The sequence below is a fragment of the Rhipicephalus microplus genome, chromosome 7 (genome assembly GCF_043290135.1).
Source record: "Rhipicephalus microplus isolate Deutch F79 chromosome 7, USDA_Rmic, whole genome shotgun sequence".
Classification (NCBI taxonomy): Eukaryota; Metazoa; Arthropoda; class Arachnida; order Ixodida; family Ixodidae; genus Rhipicephalus; species Rhipicephalus microplus.
Window position 1 is genome coordinate 148,743,509 of NC_134706.1, and position 26,893 is coordinate 148,770,401.

The 26,893-nt window shown below is 45.6% G+C and overlaps 1 protein-coding gene across 1 annotated transcript in view; it reads right to left on the reverse strand.

The window, feature by feature from the left end:
• LOC142767903 (uncharacterized) overlaps positions 1-26,893 on the reverse strand; it is a 234,809-nt gene that overhangs the window by 126,502 nt on the left and 81,414 nt on the right. The window contains exon 7 of the mRNA XM_075870146.1: positions 5,595-5,668. Coding sequence (XP_075726261.1) covers positions 5,595-5,668 — 74 coding nt within the window. The remainder of the gene's footprint in view (positions 1-5,594; positions 5,669-26,893) is intronic.

Here is a 26,893-nt window from a genome sequence, read left to right on the forward strand (position 1 = left end):
ATATGCGGTCAAACTGCTGTGCTGCATAGATTGTGAACACCCATGCCAGTCAAACATCCACCAAGGTGAAAACTATCTATTGCGTTACCGAAAATGAGCGTCTTGGGACTGAGTTGGTGTAACACAAGTTTTGCTCCGATTTATATGGCCTCGCTTTTAAAGTTGTGACTAGCTACCAAATACTCTGATGGTTGCTGTCATTAAAAGCTTATACACGCCGTTTCTGATGGTAGCCACTTTCTATACAAGAATACAAGTCACGTCAGCTACCTATCAGGGCGAAACACTCTGACGGGGACGCCATCTCAAAATCATCCGTGAGGTAGGAGGAAAATGTAACCTCAACCAATAACCTACTTGTAAAAGATGCGCTGGCGTTTTATTCGTTTCTGCACAATAAATAATGCTGCAAGGATTACAAAGATCTCATCTGAACAGCAAAGAGTTTCGCAATGTATATGCCTTGATTTTGCTATCGGAATCAACAACTTCATGATATCCGCGTGTTCATCGCAGCTGAACGACGCATTTACCAAAACGAGATGTCCTTCTATACCGTCCCAATATCAAGTGGCGTAGAAGTGTGGCAGCTTGGGCTAATTGGTATGACATGACAATAGTTATAGCTCGAGAGCAGAACGACGGTAAAGGGTCAAGAAGAAGACGAGCGCTAACTTCCAAATAGTTTAGCGCACAGAGCGCGAAAACATATAGAGAAGACAGTGAAACATGTGACAAAAACCTAGTACTACAAAGAGTGACGCATGAGTAAGGGAGAAAATAACCAAAGCAATGCAATAGGCAAAAAAATCTAAAAAAACGAAACATAAAAGTAAAAGTAAAGTAAAGTACTCGAACTTGTCGCGCGCACCAAAACCTTCGAAGAAACCTTGGTTCTTTCTCGGACAGAGCCATGGAGGGCTTGCTAATGCATGACACCTGTTTGCGGGCATCTGCGCAGTCTCGAGGATAACTCGGGTGTGCTTATCTTTGTGCTTATACAGCGTCACTGTGTCCTTGAAAGGGGGTACACAGTTGCACTCAGTGCAGTGCTGAGCAAGACAACCATCTTTCCTATTTCTAACATTGTTAGCGTGTTTTCTCAGTCGATCGTTCAGACACCTTCCTGTCTTTCCGACATAGCAAGTGCCGAAGGAAAGACTGGTCCTATAGACAACTACCCGAGAACATGCCACATACCTATTTCTATGCTTACCTCTACATTCTGTTCACGCGTGCTTTTTCTGGAGGTTCGTAGATTAGGTGAGACTTAATTATTTCAGCGGTGCAGACAACAGCACACGAACTCCCGTACGTTTCCCGGTATTTTTGAGCCTGTTTGATATCTGATGTTTGTACGGAACAACGGCTATCCTTTCGCGCTCTGTGTCAGTGTGGCTCTGATCATGTCCTGGCCTCAGCTCTGCCCTATTGGTACGCAGGATAGTCTCAGCGATAGATGTGATAAGCGCCTCAGGAAAACGCGAAGCCATCAGCTGGGACACTTGAGCTTTGAAGCTCGCAGAGATGTTGTGAAAGCACGACCTGTTCAAGGCAATCTCAAAGCAGGTTCGTGCTATGCCTTGCTGTACTAACTTATTGTTGGCGGAAGAAAAAGAAAGAAAAGGTTTCTGCGCAGGTAGTTCGTAACACCAACAAATATGTGGTTTGCTAAAAACAGTCCCAAATCCAAAAAGCGTCACGTGTCATTCCGTGTGTCAAAACAAGAGGCTTTAAACAATGTTCAAACATGCCTATTGTTTGAGCCGCAATCGAGTGAACCATAGAAAGGTTACATTTTAAAATAACCAAGCAATCATTCACGTATCTGAATACCTTCACCACCCCTCTCTAGAACCTTCAAACACTTTCACCACTTTGAATACTTTCACGACCACTCTGAATACTACCACCCCGCTATCAGCCGTAGTATATGGTGTGCGAAATTCTGAGCTATAAATGGCACCGACAAGAGAGCACGTACCGTGATGTCCTGTTTGTTGAGCTTCAATAAACTGATCTTCAACCAGGAGTGAAGTAAAGAAGATGGCGAGAATACTGCGACCGAATCGAACACACTGCGAACAGGTTGTGGTCACGTGAGCTGACTAGCCTTTGTGCGCAGGGCTCTTCCAAGCCCCGGAAATCAGGTGAGTTTCACCCTTTCAGTGATGTCATTCTCCCTTACTACACTCAGAACACCCTCGTCTAAGGTCCAATGCTTGCCGTCGAACCAATCCGGTCTGCACGTGAGCTTCTTTCAATGATGCGCTCTGTTGCTAGCCGTGTCTCCCCAGAAAATTCAGACAGATGATTCTCAGAAGGCATCGACGTTCTCCTACGGGGTAAGTCTCCCAGCACCAGCCTTCTATTGCAGAATATTGCGAAGTTTTTGAGAGACAGTGAACTTTGTGTTCGTGCTGTCAGAGAAGGGAGGTGGTTTCGCAGTTTTTCCTAATCACTTTTACCTGGAAAAGGAGTTCGTAGCTATTGACTCTGTTTTGAAATGTTTTTCTGACCGTCTAAATAGAGCAAAAAGCAAGCCAAAGGAATGTGTCGTAAACTAGAGTTGAAGCAGTTAGCTCAAAATATAAGTAACAGCAAGAAAAATGGGCTCAGCATGTTTTTTCTACCAAAACACACAGAGTCGACATGCCCTTCCGAGTCATTGTGACAGAAAGTGGAATATGGTAAAAGCAACTCGGGTTGTTTAATCAGACCCATCTGAAGTGTCTAAAGATGAGTACTTATGATCATTTGTCTAAAGATCAATGTCTAAAGATCGATATTTTCGAGCTAATTATGATAAAAAAATTGCAGACACTGATAGAAGTTTTCAAACAGTCAAATCAAACTAATGCTTTCAGTTTTTCTATTGACATAAAGAGCCTATGCTACCAACTGCCTCACAATGAGGTATTACAATGTATAAGGAACTACAATGACGCTTCAGGGAATTAAACATCCAAATAAAAACTGGCATTGTGCGCCATACTTCCTTGACCTTGTTTAGCATTATCTTACTTTTACGTTCGTTCATTGAAATGATTACATTTATCTGCTAACAAGGTGATCTCAGTGATGTACTATTGAAAAAAATGGGCAACAAATTGCAGAAAAAGTTAGAGGGCACGCATGTCGTCAAAGTATTCAGATAGTTGGATGAATTCTTGGTTCTTCTAAATTGTATCTCTTCCATGTTCCACTAGATTGCGGCTCAAATGATAGGCGTGTGTGAAGATTGTGTAAAGCCTCTTCTTTTTATATAAGAAATGCCCAAGAATGACATATTAAGCTCTTACGATTATAAACTGTTTTTTAGCAGTTAGCATACTTGTTGGTGTCCCAAACTGCGCGCGCAGAAACCTTTTATTCCTTTTTCTTTCACTCAAAGCAAGCTGGTAAAGCGAGGCATAGCACGGGCCTGTCTTGAGAATGTTTTTAACAGGTCGTGCTTTCACAATGTATCTGCGCGCTTCAAAGCTGAAGTGTCCCAGCTTATGGCTTCGGGTTTCCTGAGGCTTTTATCGCATCTGTCGCTGAGACTATCATGCAGACGAATAGTGCAGAGCAGAGGTAGGGACAGGGTCCGAGCAACACGGACACAAAGCGTGAAAGGATAGCCGTTGTCCCGTACAAACACCAGACATTCCACAGGCTGAAAAAAATCGGGAAACGTGCGGAAGTTTATGTGCTGTTCTCTGCACCGTTGAAATAATTCAGTCTCACCAAATGTACAAACCCCCTGAAAAAGCACTCATGAACAGAATGTAGAGATCAGCATAAAAATAGGTAGGTGGCATGTTCTCGGGAAGTTCTCTATAAAACCTCTGTTTCCTGCGGCGCTTGGTATGTCGGAACGCCCGGAAGGTGTCTGAACGATCGACTGAGAAAACACGCTAACAATGTTAGAAACGGGAAATATGATTTTCTTCCTCAGCACTGCACTGAGTGCAACTGTGTACCCCTTTTTAAGGACACAGTGACGATGTATAGGCACAGGGATGAGTGCACCCGAATTATCGTCGAGGCCACGCAGATGGCAAGCTAATAGGCGTCATGCATTAGCAAGCCCTCCGCGGGTCTGTCCGCGAAGGAACTAAGGTTTCTCGAAGGTTTCGGTGCGTGCAACTAGGAATAGCACTTTTACTTTGCGTTTACCTTTCAGATTTGTTTCCTTATAGATTTTTCTTTGTCTTTTGCGTTCCTTTGGTTTTTTTCTCCCTTACTCATTCATTGCTCTTTGTCTCACATGGTTTTTTTACGTCACATAAGTCACTGTCTCCTCTATTTGTTTTCTCACTCTGGGCAGTAAACTACGTTGGAAGTTAGCGCTCGTCTCCTTCTTGTCCCTTTGCAGACGTTCTGCTCTCACGCTATAACTATCGTCATGAAGTGGCGGGTCGGAAATGACTGCTCGTAATACCTTCCCTATGAAGTATGATGTAGGCTCATAGTTTCACGATGAGCCTCCTTTTGCGCACACCGCTGCACTAAATATTATGAGCGGATCTGCCAACGTTACTGCCATGCGGCGGGTCGGAAATGGCTGCTCATCATACCCAGCCCTCTGCGGTCTGACGTGAGCATGTTTTTTCACGCTCCACTGCAACAGGCACACATTGGTACACTAATAACGTATGAACCGATCTGCCAACGTTAGTATACTGCCTGCATATTTCCCCATTTGTGTGAAAATTCATTCGCTCATGTTCATTCTGTCAACAACGGAAGATATTTAGCTTTGACGCAATAGTGTTAGCAAAACACCCAATCAAAGTTTTCTGGTCTGAGTGAGGACCGACCCCGGGGCCATTTATGTGCCAAGCAGATGACCTACCACAAGGGTACCCGTCTTCTAAGGAATACAGTGAAAATGATATCCTGTGCTTGGAAATGCAACATTTATGCTTTACAAACATACTTTTGTGCTATACACACTTGTCCTGCACACATGACAAATATGCAGGACATACACACTTATCTTGTGTACGCATGCTTTAAAGCAAGCTATGCGTTAGACATATTGCAGCCAATGGTAAGAGCTTCACTGACACAAACCACTTACAACTTTACGTTTAGATTTTAGTACTCCGCAATTTTAACTTCTCGAACAACATCAAACAAAAAAACGTACGCACCAAGTCATTCGAATCTGCACTGGAAACCAGATACCACCATCGTATTCAATTAAAGGCGAAGCTTAAGGATCAACCAAGATTTGGCCTGCTCAACTATAACCATTACCATTTTCTATATGCCTATTTCACCGTATTGGGATTGACCTACAAGGTCCGTTCTCATGCTCTGTTGCTGGCGACCTATACCTGATTTACGCTGCCGACTATTTTCTAAGATACGCCAAAATGGCGGCGATACCCTAGGCTGGTGCACGTACTGTCGCTACTGGTTGATTGCATTGCTTTGGTCTTCGTGCTAGTGAAGAATTAGAGCTACTGAGTGACAAGCGTTGTGTGTTTTTGTTCAAACTTCTGCGACAGTACAGCTTTTATATTCATGGCGTACGTTACACCACATGTCAGCGGCTTACCGACACCAGTAGAACAGCCCCATTGAGAGCTATGTTTTCTTACTTGTTTGTATAAGCAACAGTTGAATGTGTATCTTCCCGTTGTTTTCAGACACTTCAAAATCCGTGTTCATGACCCTAGAAATGAATATTGGTGGAAATTATGCGGCATATGTATCAAATGAGTTGACGCAGCTTGTGATGATGCACAGATATCAAATTCACTTATTCTATGATTAAGTACATTGGTTTACTGTATACGTAACTAGTATTTTCAAAAAAAGTTGGGTGATATACGCACATGAAGTCTTCTGAATAAACTATGCCTTCATCTCAAAAACCCTGTCACCTCACGCGTAATATGCATGCGGAACGCGAGCATAATTTACCCTAGAATGTCACAATATACAGAAAAGAAGTGCTTAGTTTTGTCTAGATATTTGCAGTTTTCTTTGCATGTCCACCTCGGTGAGAAAGAGGAAAGTAGAGGATAAGGCGCTTGGCTGCTCACCCGAGGTCGCGACTTAACTTCCGGTCAAAGCTGCGCATCTTCAGTAGGTGTGAAATAGTAAAGGCATTCTGGTACAGATGAAATTTCAAAGGCATTGGCTTTTACCATTTCACCGCCACCAAAGACGCAACAGCAGGGGCTGCTATCAGTCGCAAGTCAAGTCGCAACCTAGTGTTAGCTGCCGAGTGCCTGAGCGTGCACTCACATTACTATGTATTGTGAGTGCACCTTCAGTGACGCCAGATGGCGAAAGTTTCCGCAGTTCTCTATTACAACTGCCTTTCAGATAATTTTTTTGGATGTAGAACGCGAATGTTTAGTTCCATAGTTCGCGAAACTTTCCTTGTAGTTTGAAGAGACAAGACAGGAGCGGGGTGGGCTTCTCCTGCATTGATACGCATACGACAAGCAGGACTGCCACATCATGGCTTCTCTGAACGGTTCGAAGCTAATAACCGTTGTTTGGATTGTGGAGCACCGCATAGCTTGTTTTTTTTAATATGGCGATCTACCCGCCACGGGGCACGAGGTTCTAGTCTAAGCATGCCAATAAACTCTATGAGACAAAGCCGAATATTGCTACAAACCTATTTGTAAGAGTCTCAGTGTCACTGCCCGGGTTCTCTTTATTTCTTTAGTTCCTGTTCCTAATTTTCGCCTTTTTCGGTCAATCTACGCAGTGATTTGTGCCTTTTACTATAGTATCATTTGGTCACCCACCATGCCTTCAGTTGTCATCATCACTTCACTTTGTTTGTTCGAGACTGCATAAACGGCAATAGCACCGTATAGCCTCCAAACGCGAAATCCTGCCTGAGACGATGATCAATCGATCAATGTTGACCTTGTACATATGCCTAATGAAGAAAGAAGCTGCGAGGAGGAGATATTGGCCTTGCGAAGGAAAGTTACAGGAAGGAATAATTGCGTCGTCTTTTAACTCTGAATAGCTTAGTACTTATTTAATAGATCTACGAATAGTTCAACTGTGTGCAATGTTTTCGCAAAGTTATATGCATATTGTGCGTGCCAAATCCAAAAACTGAATGTAACCAGTCGACAGATGTCTGTCTCATTGGGTATAAAAACTGGGAAATCATTTACTCCAATCAAGAGATCCTGAAGAAACCCGACGTTTCGGAACCGACTTGGTTCCTTCCTCAGGGGGGATTGGGACTATGTCACTCCAGTGCCTTTCGGGGTGCCGTTAAGGGTAGGCAAACAGACAGACCAATTTTTCGCATTGAAGGTCCCCAAGAAAGACTATCGTCTTTAATATTAACCTTCTCCTCCAGTTACTCTCGATTTCAAGAATGGTTGCTGCATCGAAATTTATCCGGTGGTCCAACGCTCAGCATGCTCGGAGACAGCTTTGCCCTGTTCGTAGAGGTTGCGCACGTCGTTGGCGTGTGGTTAAAGTCGTTCCTTCAGGTTTTTTTGGCTCACCGGTTTGCGAAGAAAGGCACTCGGCGCACGGGATTGTGTAAACGACGCCGGGGGTCCTGTTCATTGTTGGATGGTCTTTCGGGAGGGGGAGGAGGTGGCCCAGCGTACACGAAGGCACGTGCGCAATGAAAACTCCTTTTTTCTTGAAGACCCGCGCCAACATCTCGCAGGATCCCTGGACGTATGGAACCGGCACGTGTTCTGGAGGGCTGTCAAACAATGCTGATTGGGGTTTTAATTTCCTCTGTTGCTCTGCGTGGTGGAGGGCGGCTTGAATGAAGTTTTCTTAGTGTCTGTGTTTTCTGAGGACCACAATTACGCGGGCCTTTTTTTGCTCCATATCAATAGAACTTATGTTCTTAGCTCTTTGGAGTAGCGTGGTCACAACTCATGCCTTGTTGCAGGCGGGAAGAGATGAGTCATATTAAAAGTAGCAGACTGCACTCCACGGAAAAACGGGGGGGAGAGAGAGAAAGAGGGGTAGCCTTCAACCACGCCGCGAGTGGTTTGAAGACGTCGCTGCTACGTATTCCCAGTCCCCTCTGATGAAAGAACCAAGTCGGATTGGAGACGTAGGGTTTCTTCACGAACTTTTTGTTGGAGTTCAATTCATTTACCAAACCCAAGAATGATTCAAAGTAGCTTTTTTAAACACGTGCATATGCTACTGTTCGTAGCAACTTGAAAAATTGAAATATAGTGCAATTCAGTCCGTCAACAAGTATTAAAAAAAGAATGTGCTCACTTACACCAAACGAAGATGCAGGAATAAAAATGAACAAGACGATGAAGACAACGAGCAGCAGCAGAAACAGCATAAACATGTGAAGGCGGTAAAAAAAAGAAGGAAGCGAATGCTCGTACATTATCAAGAAAAACAAAATGCAGCAGCTGCAGAACGAAACAGAGTCGTTGGAAAGGCGAATCCCCTCCTCCCCACCCCTGCATTCGCTCTGTGTAAAACAAGAAAGCATGTCAACAGTCAAGTCAATAAGTACATGAATAAGCAATCACACATTTGTAACTCTGCTAATTCCAGGTGTTGTGGCAGCACCGTTGCGTTCTGTACAAGACAGTAACTGATTAACGCATGCGATCACGAGAACACAAACCCTAGTGGCTAGCTGGACTGACAGATACCCTAAACTGCCTTTGGTTCGCAAAGCATAAGAAAACAATTCGGAGGCTCTGAAACTTAGCTTTTAAAAGTTGAATGTGATAGCTATATTCTGTTGCTAGTGAATACTTTAGGCACTTAATGAGCGAACTGTTTGGGAACTTGCCCAGACCCACAACGTGGGGTGCACAAGCGCATGTGCATTTTGTTGCGGCTCACTGGTTTCAAGCGTTGATTTCATTATGATAATCCCAACTACTGATGACCGATGGCAATGTATGCTTGTGTCACGCATTACGACGGCAATAATTCACGCTGTATTGTGAAGCAGTTATGGAATACGCGTGTGTTCCGTATTGCTTGAAAGTTACTTTCACTGCATGTCAAAGTAGAGAAAGTTGTTTTCACTACATTTATGAGCAGAAGTATGGCTCTACAGCAGAACACCCGCTTGCCACGCAAACGACGTCGGTTCAATCTGCACAAACGCCAGAAATTTTTATTCCAATCTTTATATAGGAAAACGGAAGAAATGAAAATTATCCAGCAAAATACACCGACGCGCGGAATCGAACATCCAAGCTCTTGCTTTTAAGTGCGAGTCGTTGGCCACTAAGTCGCGAGGCACACCTTTCATTTCAAAACAGCAAACTCTCTATACACACCACTTCCCGCCGGCGATGGCCATTTTCAGAGAATCATGGTGTATTCAGCGTTACCACCCAGTTGGCACAATCGTCACGACACAGCAGCACGCGCTCTCATTTCCCATGCGTACTTAGGCCCACGAAAAGGAGGGGGTGGACACTCACGGGTACACGCGCTTATTTCGAAGTGTGGAGAATCGTACGTCTTATGGTGTCACCGGAACAGCTCTGTTGTAGTTATCAAACGTGCAAAAGTAACTACACTCGTGGCACAGTCATCGTTTGCGAAAAAGGACGCGGTTTACAGACACAGTGAAGTAACAACTTAGACGCTAGTTTAAGTTCATCCGTACCTGTGAGTACGTTTTGCCTGTCATTTCTGCGTGAGAAACGGTGGACATGTTTCAATCTGCTTGCAATTTTTTGCGTGGCATTTCAATTTGTTGATGTCGCATTCATTGGCGTTCACTGGTACCAGCGCATCCCAGCGCAGGTACTGGGACGCTAGAGCAGCAGCGTCTCATTACTCCACGCAAAATGGCTTCACAGGGTTCAAACGGGGGTGCCCATCCACCATAAATAAATAAATATATAGGTAAAATAGCGCGCATTCACAATGAAAAAAAATGAAATTTAAAAAAACAGAATGCCTTATGGTGTAATTCGAACTCGCAACTTTCTGATTTCAAACTGAATACGCTACCCACTACGCCACGCCAATTTTTTGCATGGTATTTAATAAAGTATTCGCGCAATCAAGCGAACAAAAGTACAATCAAATCGCGAAAATGAGCGCTCAAGCGTTACTCATAAACACTCAATGGCTAACACAGCGTTAGTTCCTCACATGGAGAGTCATTCACATCGTGTTATCAAAACAAAAAAAAGGGGGGGGGGTGAGGTCGAACAGTTCTCTAAGATGGAGTACCAGTCCGGTCTAAAGTCTAGCTCGTCGTAAATGTTTTTGAGGTGGATAGCCACTTGAATGAAGAGTGTGCTTGAAGCGGTGGTGGGCTCTGCATTGTGGTCTTGCATTCGTGTCTTCCACAAGCTGTGCATACCCATGACAAAAAACATGTCATCTGTAATGCCCTACGGGCCCTGAGGGTATTCTAATAAATAAATAAATAAATAAATAAATAAATAAATATGGTACTTCATCAAGCGCTGCTGGTAGAAGATGACGTATTGTGTGAGAATTATAGACGAAACGCTTTTTAGTGCTTCCTGAAGGACATCCCAAAACAGTATGGCATCTTTTCAGCTAACAAAGCAATGTTCAGTCGTTTCCAGCACATCACATAGACGGCAGTTAACAGACGGAATGAAAATACCCTTTCTTTTTAACCATGTGTTTACCACCAATGTTTCAGAGTGGAGTTTAGAGAAGAATGTTTTTAAATTCGGTGGAATGTGCATTTCGCGCACTCATTTCAAAACATCGCGAACTGGAAGATTGGAGTACAGTGAGTGGTAAAACGGAGGTGGGAAGAATGTACTCAGTAGATCCTTATGCAGCTCTTGCACGGTACTGTGTATATGTATTTTACAGAAAAGCAAGATTTAAGGAACTGAACTGCGAGGTAATCTTCCTGCATGAATCCCCACAAGCATGGGCGTTCAGAGAAGTTTTATGAAACAATTAAATCTGGTAAGTAAACAAGAAGTGTAACCTGCAAGACGGAACGGATTACAGGATGGGAACTGTCTCGAAAAGAGAAGAATCGTGACACTATTTTCCATAGACATAGGGGTTTTATTTCTAACCCACCCTCACTAACTGGCTTGAATATATTATCACGACGCATGAACTCAAAAGTCGAAGACCCTTTGAAAGTAGCGAGAATCCGGTGAAAGCGTTGTATAAAGAATCTTGCGCAATGAATAAGTTGCAATAAGTAGTAAAGCTTTGTTGCTAAAAAGTATTGCAAGCTTTAGCTCTCCCAATGATTAAAAGTCAATTGGGAACAAATGTCTGGCTGTGTCGTTCAAGTTTAGGGACGCATTCCTTCCAGTAAGTCGCACTGAATCTAAATTAATGCAATGGTACAACGAGGTTTCTTGGAGAAGTTATTGTCCAATTAATCCCTGCAAAGTGGTTCGGTGTGCTACCCCACAAGCCAAACCACAGTCCTGAACATTTAGAGGCATTTAAACGAGCTTCTGATACTTCGCCATACTTTTCAATAGTATATACCACACTTCCCACATTTGGCTTGTCTGTGCAAAAGAATGGGACATCGCCTGCATGAGCTAATACTTTAACCTCGCTGCCTAATATACTGAAGCTACGAATGCAACTAGACTGTATTATGTCCTAGATAAAGTGCAATTAGGAGGAGTGACATCGGGCATCCCTGTTTTACAGAAGAGCAAATAAAAACAGGCTTGGACAGATGACCATTAACAATCAGACGAGTTGAGCATTCATTAGAGCATAGTTTAACGCCTTTAAGAACAACCTGGCCATCATTGGCTTGTTCGAGAAGAGAAAAAATGGGGGTAATGACGAACACAATCAAAAGCTTTTGCAAGGTTTACCTGTAGCATTGCAAGATGTTTTTGAAAACCATTACTGTATTGAAGCACTGTTCAAGCGGCATGTATATTGGTTTGTATGAATTAACCCATCATCCCACATGTCTGATGAGACCCAATGAGGATCGACATAGCAAATTGCAACCTATTTGCTAATACTTTTGCGAGAATCTTGCAGTCCACGTTTGACAGCAATAATGGTCTGTAGCCCTCGACAAAGCGAAGTTTTTTTTTGTCAGTTGTTATTGGTGTTAACACAGTGTGACTATTGCAAAAGAATTGTGGGAGTGTATCTATGTCATAACTCATTTGAAAAATATTCATCAATACAGGAGCAAGCGTTTTCTTGAAAGCTTTGTAAAATTCGCCTGAGATGCCATCAGGGCCCGGTGATTTCAATAAAGGCAAGTGGTCAATTGCTTGTTCGATTTCCTGTGTTGTAATGGGCCGATTAATGACTGCACAATCATTGTCCTTCGAGGGGCTCACAAGAGAAACAGAACTAGTCTTGAGGTGAGCGTCAGGATCATCAGAGTGAGTGCTAAATAAACTGTTACAGTATTTTTCAAACGCCAAAGTAATGTCTCTATTATCTTTTATGAGCACATCGTTAGAGTACAAGTCTGGAACAACTTTAAAATCGCATGGCGTTGCTTATAAAGTAAAGCTTGGCACGTCGGTTGCTCAGAATTTAAGGTGCGCTGGTTCCGAAACCTAACACGTGCCCCTTGGTAGCGAGCAGCATCATATCTCTGTAGTTGTCACTTAGTATTCTCAATTCATGAATTCATGAATCTTGTCCAGGTGGCAATGAGGCAATTCTTTTCGATTGGTTTGCATATCTTCACTGCTTGGGAGCTTTTTAAATAAGAAGTTCGTGCTATAGTTTTAGAAATCGGAGCTGTTAAGTCTTTCTATAGAAAGAATGATGAAAAGATTCTTCTTAAAAGTCTTTGCAATCTTTATCAGATGGAATGCGAAATGCCGGGAAAGTACATCAATGTCATTGACGATATTAAGTGCCTACGCCAAGCCAAACATACATGCGGGGTTGTAAAACGACTATTTATCCGAATAACGCGCCGTTCAACTTCATGTTTACAAGTCGCACAGTCAAGACTAACACAATATTCCTTTCCAAATATCAATTGCGTCTTGATTCGACAGTGCTGAATCCCTTGCGGGCACTGAATGACGTGCGGAAACTAGCAAGAGCGCTAAGTTTTTTTCAAGCATGCACATCTTAACTCTGAAAAATCTCTGAATATTCTATGCCACAATTACCAAACTAGACGACCAAATCAAAATTCAGAACATTTTGCAAACCTTAGATAACTGATGTAGGAAAGAGAAAATGGCAATAACGTATTCTAAATCTATATTTACACGCATCAGTGAGAAGAAAACAATCCATGTATTTTTGTACAGCGTTGGTGAACACTTGTTGGTAAATACGACCCAGTTCAAGTACCTTGAGCAAACAATTGCGCAAAAATTACATGTAAGGAGCATATAGATAACTTTTGCATGAAAGCCTATCAAAAGTTATATCTATTGAGGAAGAGGCTGCAAAATTCATCGCGCATTGTGAAACATTTTTATTTATTTTTTTATTTATTTTATTTTCGTCAAGGATACCTAACAGAAGGGACTATACATGAGGGGTGGGAATACAAGACATGGGTAAACATATTGCATACGCCACCTTCATGGGGGCAGTACTAGAATATTCGTCCATTGTTTGGAGTCCCCATCAAGCTACTCTTAAGAAGAAGCTAGACAGAATACAGAGACTAGCGGCGCGCTTCATTTGTTCAACGTACTGATGGAAGGAGTCAGTCACACTGATGTTACGGAGATGCAATCTAGATCCTCTTGAACTACGTAGAAATAAATATAGGCTGAAAATGTTGTTCCAAATAGTGCACGATTAACTGAAGATAGGAAAGCATAATTATTTACATTTTCTAGGCAGAACAAATTCCCGAACTAACCACGACACCGTCATCAAACCATACCGTACAAATACTGACACATTTCAATACTCTCTTTTTCTGGTGTCATAAAAATGTGGGACAAAGTTTCGAACAAAACTGTTGTTTTAAAAGATGTCACTAATTTCAGAAATGCTATAGAAGCGCATTTGCATGATTGCTAATTCAAATTTTTCTTCAATGTCGAGTGATGTAAGCGAATTCATATTCATAGCAAATATTTTGAAAAATGACTGTGGGTTTTGAATTTTTCTTGAATTGTTATTTGATTGTTGAGTTAATAATAAGGAGAATACCAGCTTGCATTGTGAGTTATCAAATTATTAGGAAACTTTATGAACATTGTACATTCTTTATGTATGTCCTCTTTGTAATGACCTTCTATGAGAGTTGACAGTATTACCAAATACAGAAATAAATAAAATAGATAATTGACTAGAGGAGCAGCCACACATTGTCAGCTGTTGCTGCCGATAGTTTTTTCCTTTTGAAAGTCGGTTCTCGCACTTGTTACCGGTAAACATGTACAGGTGATTTGAATGTCTTGTTCGGTAGATATCCGTGCCCACGAGTGAACATGGAGTATTTTTTTCGCGCAAGCGACAATGTAGAAGTACACATCCGGCGTGCCAGATTACATAATTGCTAGTTATATCAATCCCTGCAACTAAGAAACCGCCAAAGAAATGACTAATGCAATTTGCTGAAAAAGTGTGCTAGTATGTTGGTTCACTAACGCGTACCAAATTACCAACTCCAAATTGAATTTAGAAGTAGGAGTGACAGTCAGCGCCATCTATAAGCCAAAGAACGAGTGTGGAAACACTCTTACCCCCGAATGCAGAGATGTTACTTGACTCATACTTGACTCGTTCTTGACTCAAGACAGTCTTGCCGGTCGCCATAAATCGTTCTCGAACTTGCGGATGACTTGAAGGCGACTTGGCTCGGTCGAAGTCAGGACAAGTTTCAAGTCAGCTGCGGGGCTAGCTTGAAAGCGACTTCACGCGTTATTCCAACATGGCCGCCTCTCGAATGGACGTCGCGTGAAAGGTGGCCGCTTTTGAGTTTGCTTGCCTCGCCATAAGCGTACCATTTTTTGACGCGCACTGCCTGCCGAAGATTCTTGGAACCGCTTTAAGTGACCAAGGAAATCCGATGGAGTTGTCCGACGAGCAACAATTCCACGCTAGGTACAGATTCATGAAAAACGCCGTGGGGCAGCTGCTCGTTATGTTGCCGCTCCGTGAAAGTGGGGACAACCGGAGACAGCCCGTGCATCCATTGTTACAGCTACTGATGGCTCTCAGGTTTTACAGCGCTGGCACATACCAACCAGTCACCGGAAATTTCGTCCGCATTCCGTAGTCGACAGTGTGCCGTGCAGTCGGAAAAGTTACGCTACTCATCTCAAAGCACCTGTACGCGATGCTGGTGCGCTTTCCGCAGTCGACGGACTGTTATGAAGTGGCTGAGTTCCCTTGCGTTACAGGTTGTGTCGCCTGCACACACGTGCGTATTAATAGCCCCGGTGTCGACAACGCCGAAGCGTTCCGTAACCGCAAAGGCTAGTTCTGTTTTTATATAACACGACGACATTTTCCGTCTCTTTCGGTAAAAAAAAAAAACGACTCAGTGCTGTGTCCGTGTGCCTCGTCTATCCTTTCGTCCCGTCCAGGGCGCTGTTTCTCGCTCAGAAAGGCATCGCTTGTAGCACAACGCTACGTAAAATTACACACACATAAAAAGTGGTGCCCCTATCACGGGTTTTTTTTATCCACATCACCATCATGCAGCGATACATTGCTGCACCCCGCGAGACAGAATTCTGCTGAGGGCAATGTCCTGACCCCCGCTTTTTCTCTTGTTTACCAAGCTCAACAAAAGGATACGAATCACATTTGTTCCAAGAACTAGTTTTTTTTTTCATAATAACTGCGACCTAGCCCATTACAGGCATGCTCACAGGCGAACAGAAAGGCAAATACCGTGAAAATCACGTCACCTCGTGAGCCAGGTCAGCACAAATACATGCTATGGCGTTCGATTGAAAAAAAAAACGTCAAAACAACCCAACGCGATGCTTGTTTCGCCTCCAAACAAGCAACCGTGGAGAAACGCGCCGCATTTGGGTGGCCACTAAAACCAGCGGGAAACGAACGCTTTACAGAAGCAACACTGCGCATTGCTGTGGTGGCAGCAATGCGCAGTGAAATGGCAAGAATATGCAATTAGCCGTAAAATGGCAAGAATATGCTTGTTGCCCTTCGTTATTATAGTTATTTTAAAACGTATGGTCTTTTTTTGGTGCAATGCGTGCCTTACGCGAACAACTTCATTATTACCCTCGTTAGCAGGCGAGCAGCGTGTTTCTGCTTTGAAGCTTGTTCTTGACTTGACCAAGCAAGACAGCCTGAGCATCTATGAAACGCGAAGACTGACTTGGGCGTTTTGAAGTCCGCTGCTTGCTTCGCGCCGACTTGCTCAAGTTAAGTTGAAGTCGCGAGCCAAGTAACATCTCTGCATTCGGGGGATATTCGCATGTTTGGCGTCAAGTAGCACGTGAACTTATTACGAGCGGGCAGCTGATTAATTGTCTCTTTTATACAACCCAAACACACCAAGCATCGAACGCGTTATTCGAAGGTCATAGGTTCGATTCCTGCTCACGGCTGGTTATATTTTCATCAACTTTCCTTTATACTTTTTTCTGATTTACATTCCATTGGTTCTAATAACTTCCCCTGTACATTCCTTGGCATTACAGTCTGTTAGATCTCATAATTATTGTGTTAAAACACGGAAAAACGAGCCCTTAGGTATACACTTCTTTCCCTTATTTCATTGAACGAGGGTCTCGTACTGGCAGACTTGGTGTGTTTGGGTTGTATAAGAGGGACAATTAATCAGCTGCCCGCTCATAATAAGTTCACGTGCTACGTGACGACAAACATGCGAATAAGAGTGTTTTCACACTCGTTCTTTGGCTTATAGATAGCGCTGACTGTCACTCCTACTTCTAAATTCACATATAAACCCAAAAAAGTGGATGGAGGGAAGGCCGCTGTGAAAGCTCAGTGGTTAGAGCATCGAACGCGTTATTCGAAGGTCGTAGGGTCGATTCCTGCTCACGGCTGGTTATTTTTTCATCCACTTTTCTTTACACTTTCTTCTGATTTACATTCCATTGGTTCTAATAACTTCCCCTGTACATTCCTTGGCATTACAGTCTGTTAGATCTCATAAGTATTGTGTTAAAACACGGAAAAACGAGCCCTTAGGTATACACTTCTTTCCCTTATTTCATTGAACGAGGGTCTCGTACGGGCAGACTTGGTGTGTTTGGGTTGTATAAGAGGGACAATTAATCAGCTGCCCGCTCATAATAAGTTCACGTGCTACGTGACGCCAAACATGCGAATAAGAGTGTTTTCACACTCGTTCTTTGGCTTATAGATAGCGCTGACTGTCACTCCTACTTCTAAATTCACATATAAACCCAAAAAAGTGGATGGAGGGAAGGCCGCTGTGAAAGCTCAGTGGTTAGAGCATCGAACGCGTTATTCGAAGGTCGTAGGGTCGATTCCTGCTCACGGCTGGTTAATTTTCATCCACTTTTTTTTCTTCTTTCTTCCTATTTGCATTCCATTGATTCTAATAACTTCCCCTGTACATTCCTTGGCACTACTGTCTGTTAGATCTCATATATATATATATATATATATATATATATATATATATATATATATATATATATATAGAGAGAGAGAGAGAGAGAGAGAGAGAGACAGAGAGAGAGAGAGAGCATCGAGCACATTATTCGAAGGTCGTAGGTTCGTTTCCTGCTCACGGCTGGTTATTTTTTCATCCACTTTTCTTTCTTCTTATTTACATTCTATTGGTGCTAATACCTTCCCCTGTACATTCCTCGGCATTACTGTCTGTTAGATCTCATTATTATTGTGTTAAAACACAGAAAAACGAGCCCTTAGGTATACACTTCTTTCTCTTATATATATATATATATATATATATATATATATATATATATATATATATATATATATATATATATATATTGTCACGGGGTCGTGACGCGGTCGAAGACAGGAAACTACGTGTTGGGATTTAACTGTTTATTTGGGCGAACCTGTGCCCGGTAAAGGGAAAGTCTAATTACAGCAGCAGTCTTGCGCAGATAGCAGTCACGGACTGATAGCGGCGAGCGCAGCGTCGGCCTTCGATCAACAACTGACAAGCGGCGAAGCGCGTCGGCATTTATACTCTTCCGTCCAATGTTCTAGCGTTATCGCTGGTGGCGGCGTAGCTTCCAGAACAATCTGTACCGTTCGCACAGTGGGCGTGATCTTATCGAAATGATCTACTACAGTCCGGAACCTTCTAGAAAACTGCAGGCGCGGTTTGCACTGAGAATCATATAGTGGTTTTGGGACGATAACAAAAACTTGGGAAATGGAACGTGGCATTGCCCCCCTCTGAAAAAAAAGGCATCGTCCCGATGCTTTAACTAAAGATGAAAGTACAATAATAATGCAAGAAAGTACAATGAATCAATTCCGATACAACACTAATACAAAAAAACACTGGTTCAGTTTGTTAACGCGCATGAAACGGCTTGAGGCGCGCGACATGTACGATTTCAGGTCGCGATCGGCGTCGTTGAGAGTTCGTGATGCCGTCGGGGACAACCTCGTAATCAAGTGGGCCGAGACGTCGCACCACCCTGGAAGGTCCGAAGTACCGTCGCAGAAGCTTTTCACTTAGTCCACGTCGGCGTATCGGCGTCCACACGCAAACACGTTCACCGGGCTGGTATTCCACGAAGCGTCGTCGAAGGTTGTAACGGTGGCTATCGGTCATCTGTTGATTTTTGATACGGAGACGCGCAAGTTGTCGGGCTTCTTCGGCGCGTTGAAGGTACTCGCTCACATCGAGGTTTTCTTCGTCGGTGACGGTGAGTAACATGGCATCGAGCGTCGTTGCCGGGCTCCTTCCGTAGACCAATTTGTATGGAGATATCTGCGTCGTCTCCTGCACCGCCGTGTTTTATGCGAAGGTCACATACGGAAGAATGGCGTCCCACGTCTTGTGTTCGACATCGACGTACATTGACAGCATGTCGGCGATCGTCTTGTTAAGCCGCTCGGTGAGGCCGTTGGTCTGTGGGTGGTACGCTGTCGTCCGGCGGTGGTTTGTTTGGCTGTATGCCAAGATCGCTTGAGTTAAGTCGGCAGTGAATGCCGTTCCTCTGTCGGTGATAAGGACCTCCGGGGCGCCGTGACGTAGGACGATATTTTCGACGAAGAACTTAGCTACCTCAGATGCACTGCCTTTTGGCAGGGCTTTTGTCTCGGCGTAGCGGGTGAGGTAGTCGGTAGCTACCACGATCCACTTGTTTCCGAAAGCCGACGTCGGGAACGGCCCCAGTAGGTCCATACCAATCTACTGGAAAGGTTGGCAAGGTGGATCAATTGGCTGCAGAAGTCCCGCTGTCCTTGTCGGCGGTGTCTTGCGTCGCTGACAGTCCCGGCATGTTCTCACATAACGAGTGACGTCGGTGGTAAGACGTGGCCAGTAGTACCTTTCTTGTATCCTCGCGAGCGTGCGAGAAACACCGAGGTGCCCTGCCGTTGGATCGTCGTGCAGGGCCTGCAGGAGTTCTGGTCGCAGAGCTGAAGGCACCACAAGGAGGTACTTAGCTCGAAGCGGTGAAAAGTTTTTCTTTTGTAGAAGACCGTTTTGTAGAAAGAACGACGCAAGTGCGCGCTTGAATACCTTCGGGACTTCGGCGGTCCCGCCTTCGAGGTATTCTATTAGGGCCTTAAGTTCTGGGTCGGCCCTCTGTCGTTCAGCGAAGTCGTCGGTAGTTATCGTTCCTAAAAAGTAGTCGTCATCCGGGTCGTCGGGTAGCGGTTGGTCTACAGGCGCACGAGAGAGACAGTCGGCGTCGGAGTGTTTTTTGCCGGACTTATAAATGACAGTAATGTCATATTCTTGAAGTCTCAGGCTCCATCGTGCGAGGTGACCTGAAGGGTCCTTCAAGGTGGCTAGCCAACACAATGCGTGGTGATCGCTCACAACTTTGGAGGGCCTGCCGTAGAGGTAGGGGCGAAATTATGACGTAGCCCAGATGATGGCGAGGCATTCCTTTTCTGTTGTGGAATAATTTGCTTCTGCTTTGGATAGCGATCGGCTGACGTAACTAATAACCCTTTCAAGTCCGCCAGCCTTCTGCACAAGAACGGCGCCAAGACCTACGCTGCTTGCGTCAGTATGTATTTCTGTCTCGGCGAATTCGTCGAAATGGGCAAGTAACGGAGGCGTCTGGAGGCGATGTTTAAGCTCCTGGAAAGCGTGTTCCTGCGGCGTTTCCCACTTAAACTCCACGTCGGCCTTGGTAAGATTAGTGAGAGGATCGGCGATGCGGGCGAAGTTTTTCACGAACCGCCTATAATAGGCACACAGGCCCAGAAATCGGCGCACGGCTTTCTTGTCACTGGGCGGCGGGAAGTCGGCGATAGCGGCTGTTTTCCGTGGATCGGGACGAACTCCAGACTTGCTGATAACGTGCCCCAGAAACAAGAGCTCCTCATACGCGAATCTGCACTTTTCTGGCTTCAGTGTGAGTCCGGAAGTCTTGATGGCTTGAAGTACAGCTTCAAGGCGCCGAAGATGCTCGTCGAAACTCGAGGAAAACGCGACGACGTCGCCCAAGTACACAAGGCAAGTCTGCCACTTCAATCCTGCCAGTACTGTATCCATAACGCGTTGAAAAGTTGCAGGTGCTGAGCAAAGGCCGAAGGGCATCACCTTAAACTCGAAAAGGCCGTCCGGTGTTATAAACGCCGTCTTCTCTCGGTCTCTTTCGTCGACTTCGATTTGCCAATAGCCAGTCTTGAGGTCCATTGACGAAAAGTACTTGGCGTTATATAGCCGATCAAGTGCGTCGTCTATTCGTGGGAGAGGATACACGTCCTTTCTTGTGATTTTGTTCAGGTGGCGATAATCGACGCAGAAACGTAGGGTCCCATCCTTTTTCTTCACTAACACCACGGGGGATGCCCATGGACTCTTGGACGGCTGGATAATATCATCCCGCAGCATTTCATCAACTTGTCTCTTCATGGCCTCACGTTCTCGCGTCGAACCCCTGTACGGACTCTGACGGAGTGGTCTGGCAATTTCTTCGGTTATGATGCGATGTTTCGTGATTGGGGTCTGCCGAATTTTCGATGACGACGAAAAGCAATCTTCGTATTGCAGGAGCAGGGCCTTGAGCTGTTCTTGCATATCGTTCGGAAGTCTGGGATTGACGTCGAAAGCTATGGGAGGGGCTTGGTTCCTCTGAGCAGGTTCCGCAGAATCGGCGAGGGCGAAAGCACTGGTGGCTTCGACAATTTCTTCGATGTATGCGACCGTTGTTCCTTTGTTCACATGTTTGTACTCATTGCTGAAATTCGTGAGCATAACCGTTGCTTTGCTTCCCCGCAGCTCTGCAATTCCTCTTGCGACGCAAATATTTCCGGTGACCAACAGATGCTGACTGCCTTCAAAGACGCCTTCCAAGTCAGGTGATTTAGGAGCGCCGACTGAAATAATGACGCTTTCGCGAGGCGGAATGGTGACTTGTTCTTCCAGCACATTCAAGGCATGGTGTCCTGACGGCTTGTGCGGCGGTAGTGCTCTTTCTGTGGATAAAGTTATCAACTTTGTTTTTAGGTTGATGACAGCACCATGGAGGCATAAGAAGTCCATGCCAAGGATCTCTCGAGCAACGCTGTAGGACTACGAAGTCTGTAGGATAAATACGGCCGTTAATGGTGACTCTCGCTGTGCAGATTCCTGCAGGCGTTACGAGATGACCTCCGGCTGTGCGGATTTCAGGGCCTTTCCAAGCTGTCCTAACTTTCTTTAACTTCGCGGCGAACGACCCACTGATGACAGAATAGTCGGCTCCAGTATCGACGAGAGCGGTCACACTGTGGCCGTCGATAAGAACGTCGAGGTCGCTAGTTCGCCGTCTCGCAATACAGTTAGGGCGTGGCGTCGGGTCACGGCTGCGTCGGCTTGTTCCGCTGCTTCCCTGTTGCGTCGTCAGGCCACCTTCGGTAAGTGAGCTTTCGCCGTCAGGGGTTTGCCTGTTTGGCGTTGTGTTCGGAAAGCTCCGTCGCGGCGTCGTCGTCGTCGGAGGATCTTCGGTAGTTCGTCGCACAGCAACCGCACCTCCATCGGTTGCTGCCCTTAGTTTCCCGGATACGGGCTAGGAGACCGGCCCCGCGTTGGGCCAGAGTACTGCCGGAGATGCGGTGCCATGCGGCGGCTGGGCGACGGCGAACGGGAAGGACTTCGTGGTGTCCATTGAGTTCCTGCCAGGTAGTCGGCGATATCACGTGGCCGATCTCCTGGCTGCGGACGCGGTGCATTGACGGCGAAGCCACGCAGTCCCATCTGTCGGTACTGGCAACGGCGGTATGTGTTCCCGGCCTCGCCGCAGTGGTAGCAGAGCGGGCGGTTGTCAGGTGCACGCCAAACGTCAGTTTTCCTCGGTGCACTGCGCAGGCCCGCTGGGGAACGGTAGGACGTCGGTGGTGGTGGTGGCGGCGGTAGCGTCTGACGACGGAAGTGCGACGGGGTGGCGTTTTGGCGTGGACGGAGAGGAGCGTTGTGGCGCACTGCAGCGGCGTAGCTCATAGTTGCTGGCTCTGGCGGCGGTGTTTCGGGAATTCGAAGCGATTGCCGGACTTCTTCTCGCACAATGTCGGCGATCGAATCCACTTGAGGCTGCGCCGAAGGCAACAGTTTGCGCAGCTCTTCCCACACGATCGCTCGGATCGTTTCACGCAGGTCGTCGGAGTCACTGGCTTGAGCAGCAGCGCATTCTGGAGTCAGGCGACGATTATATTGTCTGGTGCGCATGTCCAGCGTTTTTAGATGGTGGTCGCCTCGGATACAAATTCTTGGACGGTGTTCGGTGGATTCCTCATTAGTCCCGCGAAGAGCTCCTGTTTGACCCCTCGCATGAGGAAACGAACTTTCTTTTCCTCAGGCATGTCTGGGTCAGCGTGACGGAATAGGCGGGTCATCTCCTCTTTTAAAATTCCAACCTTTTCATTTGGTAGCTGAACCCGGGTCTCGAGTAGGGCAGCGGTTCTCTCTTTGCGAGCGACGCTCGCGAACGTTTGCAGAAATGCGCCGCAGAAGACATCCCACGTTCGGAGCGTGGACTCCCGATTCTCTAGCCAAGTCCTTGCGGTGTCTTCCAGGTAGAAGTACACACGACGGAGCTTTTCTTCGTTGTCCCAGTGGTTGAGGGCGGCCACACGGTCGTATGTTTCTAGCCAGGTTTCCGGGTCTTCAAACGGTGAGCCATAGAACGTTGGCGGTTCCCTGGGTTGATGAATGACGATCGCGGGCTGGGACGCTCCGGTTGTCATTGTCGCTGCCGTCGAGGTCATGGTCTTGGTCTTCCGCACCTTGTCTGGTAGAAGGCCGTACTCCGGTGGGAGACCTTGCTGTCGGCGGCTCGTTCGCTGCTCTTGGTTGGCGTCGGTATCTTCTTCCCGACGGGAGCTGGGTTCACGGCTTGACGGGGGCGTCCGGTACATGAACGAAGCAGCACCTCCACCAGATGTCACGGGGTCGTGACGCGGTCGAAGACAGGAAACTTCGTGTTGGGATTTAACTGTTTATTTGGGCGAACCTGTGCCCGGTAAAGGGAAAGTCTAATTACAGCAGCAGTTTTGCGCAGATAGCAGTCTCGGACTGATAGCGGCGAGCGCAGCGTCGGCCTTCGATCAACAACTGACAAGCGGCGAAGCGCGTCGGCATTTATACTCTTGCCGTCGAATGTTCTAGCGTTATCGCTGGTGGCGGCGTAGCTTCCCCAACAATCTGTACCGTTCGCACAGTGGGCGTGATCTTATCGAAATGATCTACTACAGTCCGGAACCTTCTAGAAAACTGCAGGCGCGGTTTGCGCTGAGAATCGTGTGGTGTTTTGGGACGATAACAAAAACTTGGGAAATGGACTGTGGCAATATATATATATATATATATATATATATATATATATATATATATATATATATATATATATATATATTGTAACGAAGAGCGGCGTGGCAGCTGTGGGTCATGGGCTAGAAAGCGAGGAAGAAGAAGTAGAATAGAACAGCTTGTCCGACGAACGGGTGTTGTGTCTGTCTCGCTTACTACAATATATATGTATATATATATATATATATATATATATATATATATATATATATATATATATATATATATATATATATATATATATAATATATATATATATTTATATATGGGAAAGAGGTGTATACTTAAGGGCTCGTCTCGTTTTTTCGTGTTTTGACACAATAATAATGACAATAATAATGAATAATTATACCACCACCTGTGCCTGATCACGAACATCTCGCACCTTTAGTCGCCCGTCCACCGAACCCTACCTACCATTCTTCCTGGCGGACCCCACGGCTTATTTGCTACTACTGTGGAATTCTAGGACACATTCCTCGGGTCTGTCGACGTCGACAGCAAGATGAACGGCGTGGTTATGCCGCTTTTGAACGAGACGACACATGTGCTCGAGGTTACTACCGTTATGCCGACAGTCTTTCCAACCACCGATCCCCGTCTCCTATGCGTATTTCAATCACGACCAAGAATACACGTGCCTCTCGACCACGCTCCCCTTCGCTACACCGACGTTCTGCTTCACCACATCGGCCTGTCTCTCAACTGGCTCCCGAGCGATCGGAAAACTGTATAGTGCAGTTTTTGGAGGGAAAACTGCATCGCAGCGAAAGGACCCAAGTCCTCCTGAATGACCGTCAAACATGTTATTGGTAACTGTGCAAAGTGTGCGGGTGTTCCCTTTGGTGGACACGGGAGCAACTATTTCAGTTATGCGTGCCGACTTGTGTTATCGATTGCGGAAAGTGAAGACACCCTACCTTTGATCATCTTTGATTGGGGCCAACGGAGCAATAATTAGACCATCGGCCCAGTGTATAGCGCGTGTCTTCATTGATGATATTCGTCATCACATCACCTTCGCTGTCTTAATTTCTTGTGCTCATGAACTAATTTTTGGTTGGGACTTTCTCTCACCAGCCTCTGCATTAATTTCTTGCCGTCAACGTGTAGTCGAGATGACCGAGACCGATCACTGCAGCGAACGCGTCGACGAAAAACCACTACATTTTTTCACAGCTTCCGATTCCATACTGCTCCCGGGTCCGGAGCCACTCATCACCATCACTTCTCCAAATATTGTCAATGGTGACGTTCTTTTCACCCCTTCCAGCTTCTGTCTAGTTCGCGGCGTTGTAGTCCCCTCCAGCCTAGTTCGGTTCAAAGACAGTGCTGCGATAATCATTGGCCTGAACTCTACCCCAGAGTCTGTCCTCCTACCCCAAGGTTCTGCAGTGTTGTGTTATGTAGATACCCAACTGGTATCTTTGGTCTCTCTTGACGCCTTGACAGCTCAGCTACAATAGGCCCAGTTTTTACTTCCTCCTCTTTGCTCCCGGGATAAATCCTGACCTTTTCAGCAACGCCTCAGCGTGAGGCGTTGCTGAATTTGCTAACAAAACACCAGGCCTCCTTCGACGCCAATGCTTCGGCACTAGGACAGACAACAGTCGCGCATCATCGCATCGACACTAGAAGTCAGACTGTTGTACGCCATCGTCCCTACCGAGTCTCCTTGGCCGAGCGCAAAATCATCGAGAAGAACGTGCCCGATATGATAAAAAGAAACATAATAGGACCCTCTACCAGTTCTTGCTCATCACCCATCGTGTTGGTAGAAAAGAAGGATGGTTCGGTACGATTTTGTGTTGATTACAGCGCGCTCAACAAGATAACCCGAAAGGATAACCCGAAAGGATAACCCGAAAGGATGTAGATAATGCACTTGACTTATTGCAAGGCGCCCAATACTTCTCCACCCTTGACATTTGGTCCTGGTATTGGCAAATATCAATGGATGGCGCAGACAAAGAAAGACCGTCTTTTCTACGCCGGACGGTCTTTACGAGTTTAACGTAATGCCATTCGGCCTATGTTGCACTCCCGCCACATTTGAAAGGATGATCGACCCTTTCCTTCATGGCCTCAAGGGGAAAACTTATCTATGCTACCTCGATGATATCGTCGTGTTTTCTTCCACTTTTGCTGACCATCTGCAATGCCTAGATCAAGTGCTCACATGTCTCTCTAATGCATAACTTCAACTAAGCACAAAGAAGTGCCATTTTGGCAGCACAGCAATAAAAGCTTTAGAACATCTCGTTAATAAAGATGGCATCCAGTCCGATCCGGACAAAATTTCCGCAGTCCTCAACTTTCCGCGACCCTTTCGTTCCAAAGCACTACGCAGTTTCCTTGGACTCACATCGTACTTTCACCGCTTCATTCACAACTTTGCCACTATTGCCACTCCTCTCCACAAGCTCCTTGCTAGTACCGGTTCTTCTGATTGGAATTATCAATGCGAAGCCTTGTTTGAAGAACTCAAGCACGCACTGACATCCCCACCGGCACTTTGTTATTTCGATGACAAGGCACCTATGATATTACACACTGACGCTAGTGGACAAGGAAACGGCGCCGTACTCCTCCAGCGCGACCACGCCTTTCGCGAAAACGTTGTCGCGTATGCAAGCCGCACTCTGACCTCTGCATAGAAGAGGTACTCGATAAACAAACAAGAGTGTTTGGCTGTTGTCTGGTCCATCCAAAAATTTTGTCCGTATCTACATGGTCGACAATTTACTGTTGTGACAGACCAGTATGCTCTTTGCTGGTTGTCCACAATCAAAAACTTGTCGGAACGACTTGGCCTCTGAATTCTCCAATTACAATCATATGACTTTGACGTCAACTACAAGACTGGAAGACAACACCAAGATGCCGACGCTTTGTCATAATGCCCTTTGCCGCAGTCTCCAGCGCACGTCATATCCCCTTTTCAAATTGGCTACACGGAGGACACCTCGTTGATATCGTCCATTTCTTCCCTACCTTCCTCCACCCGTCTGTCAGTACTTACCTCTCACCAGC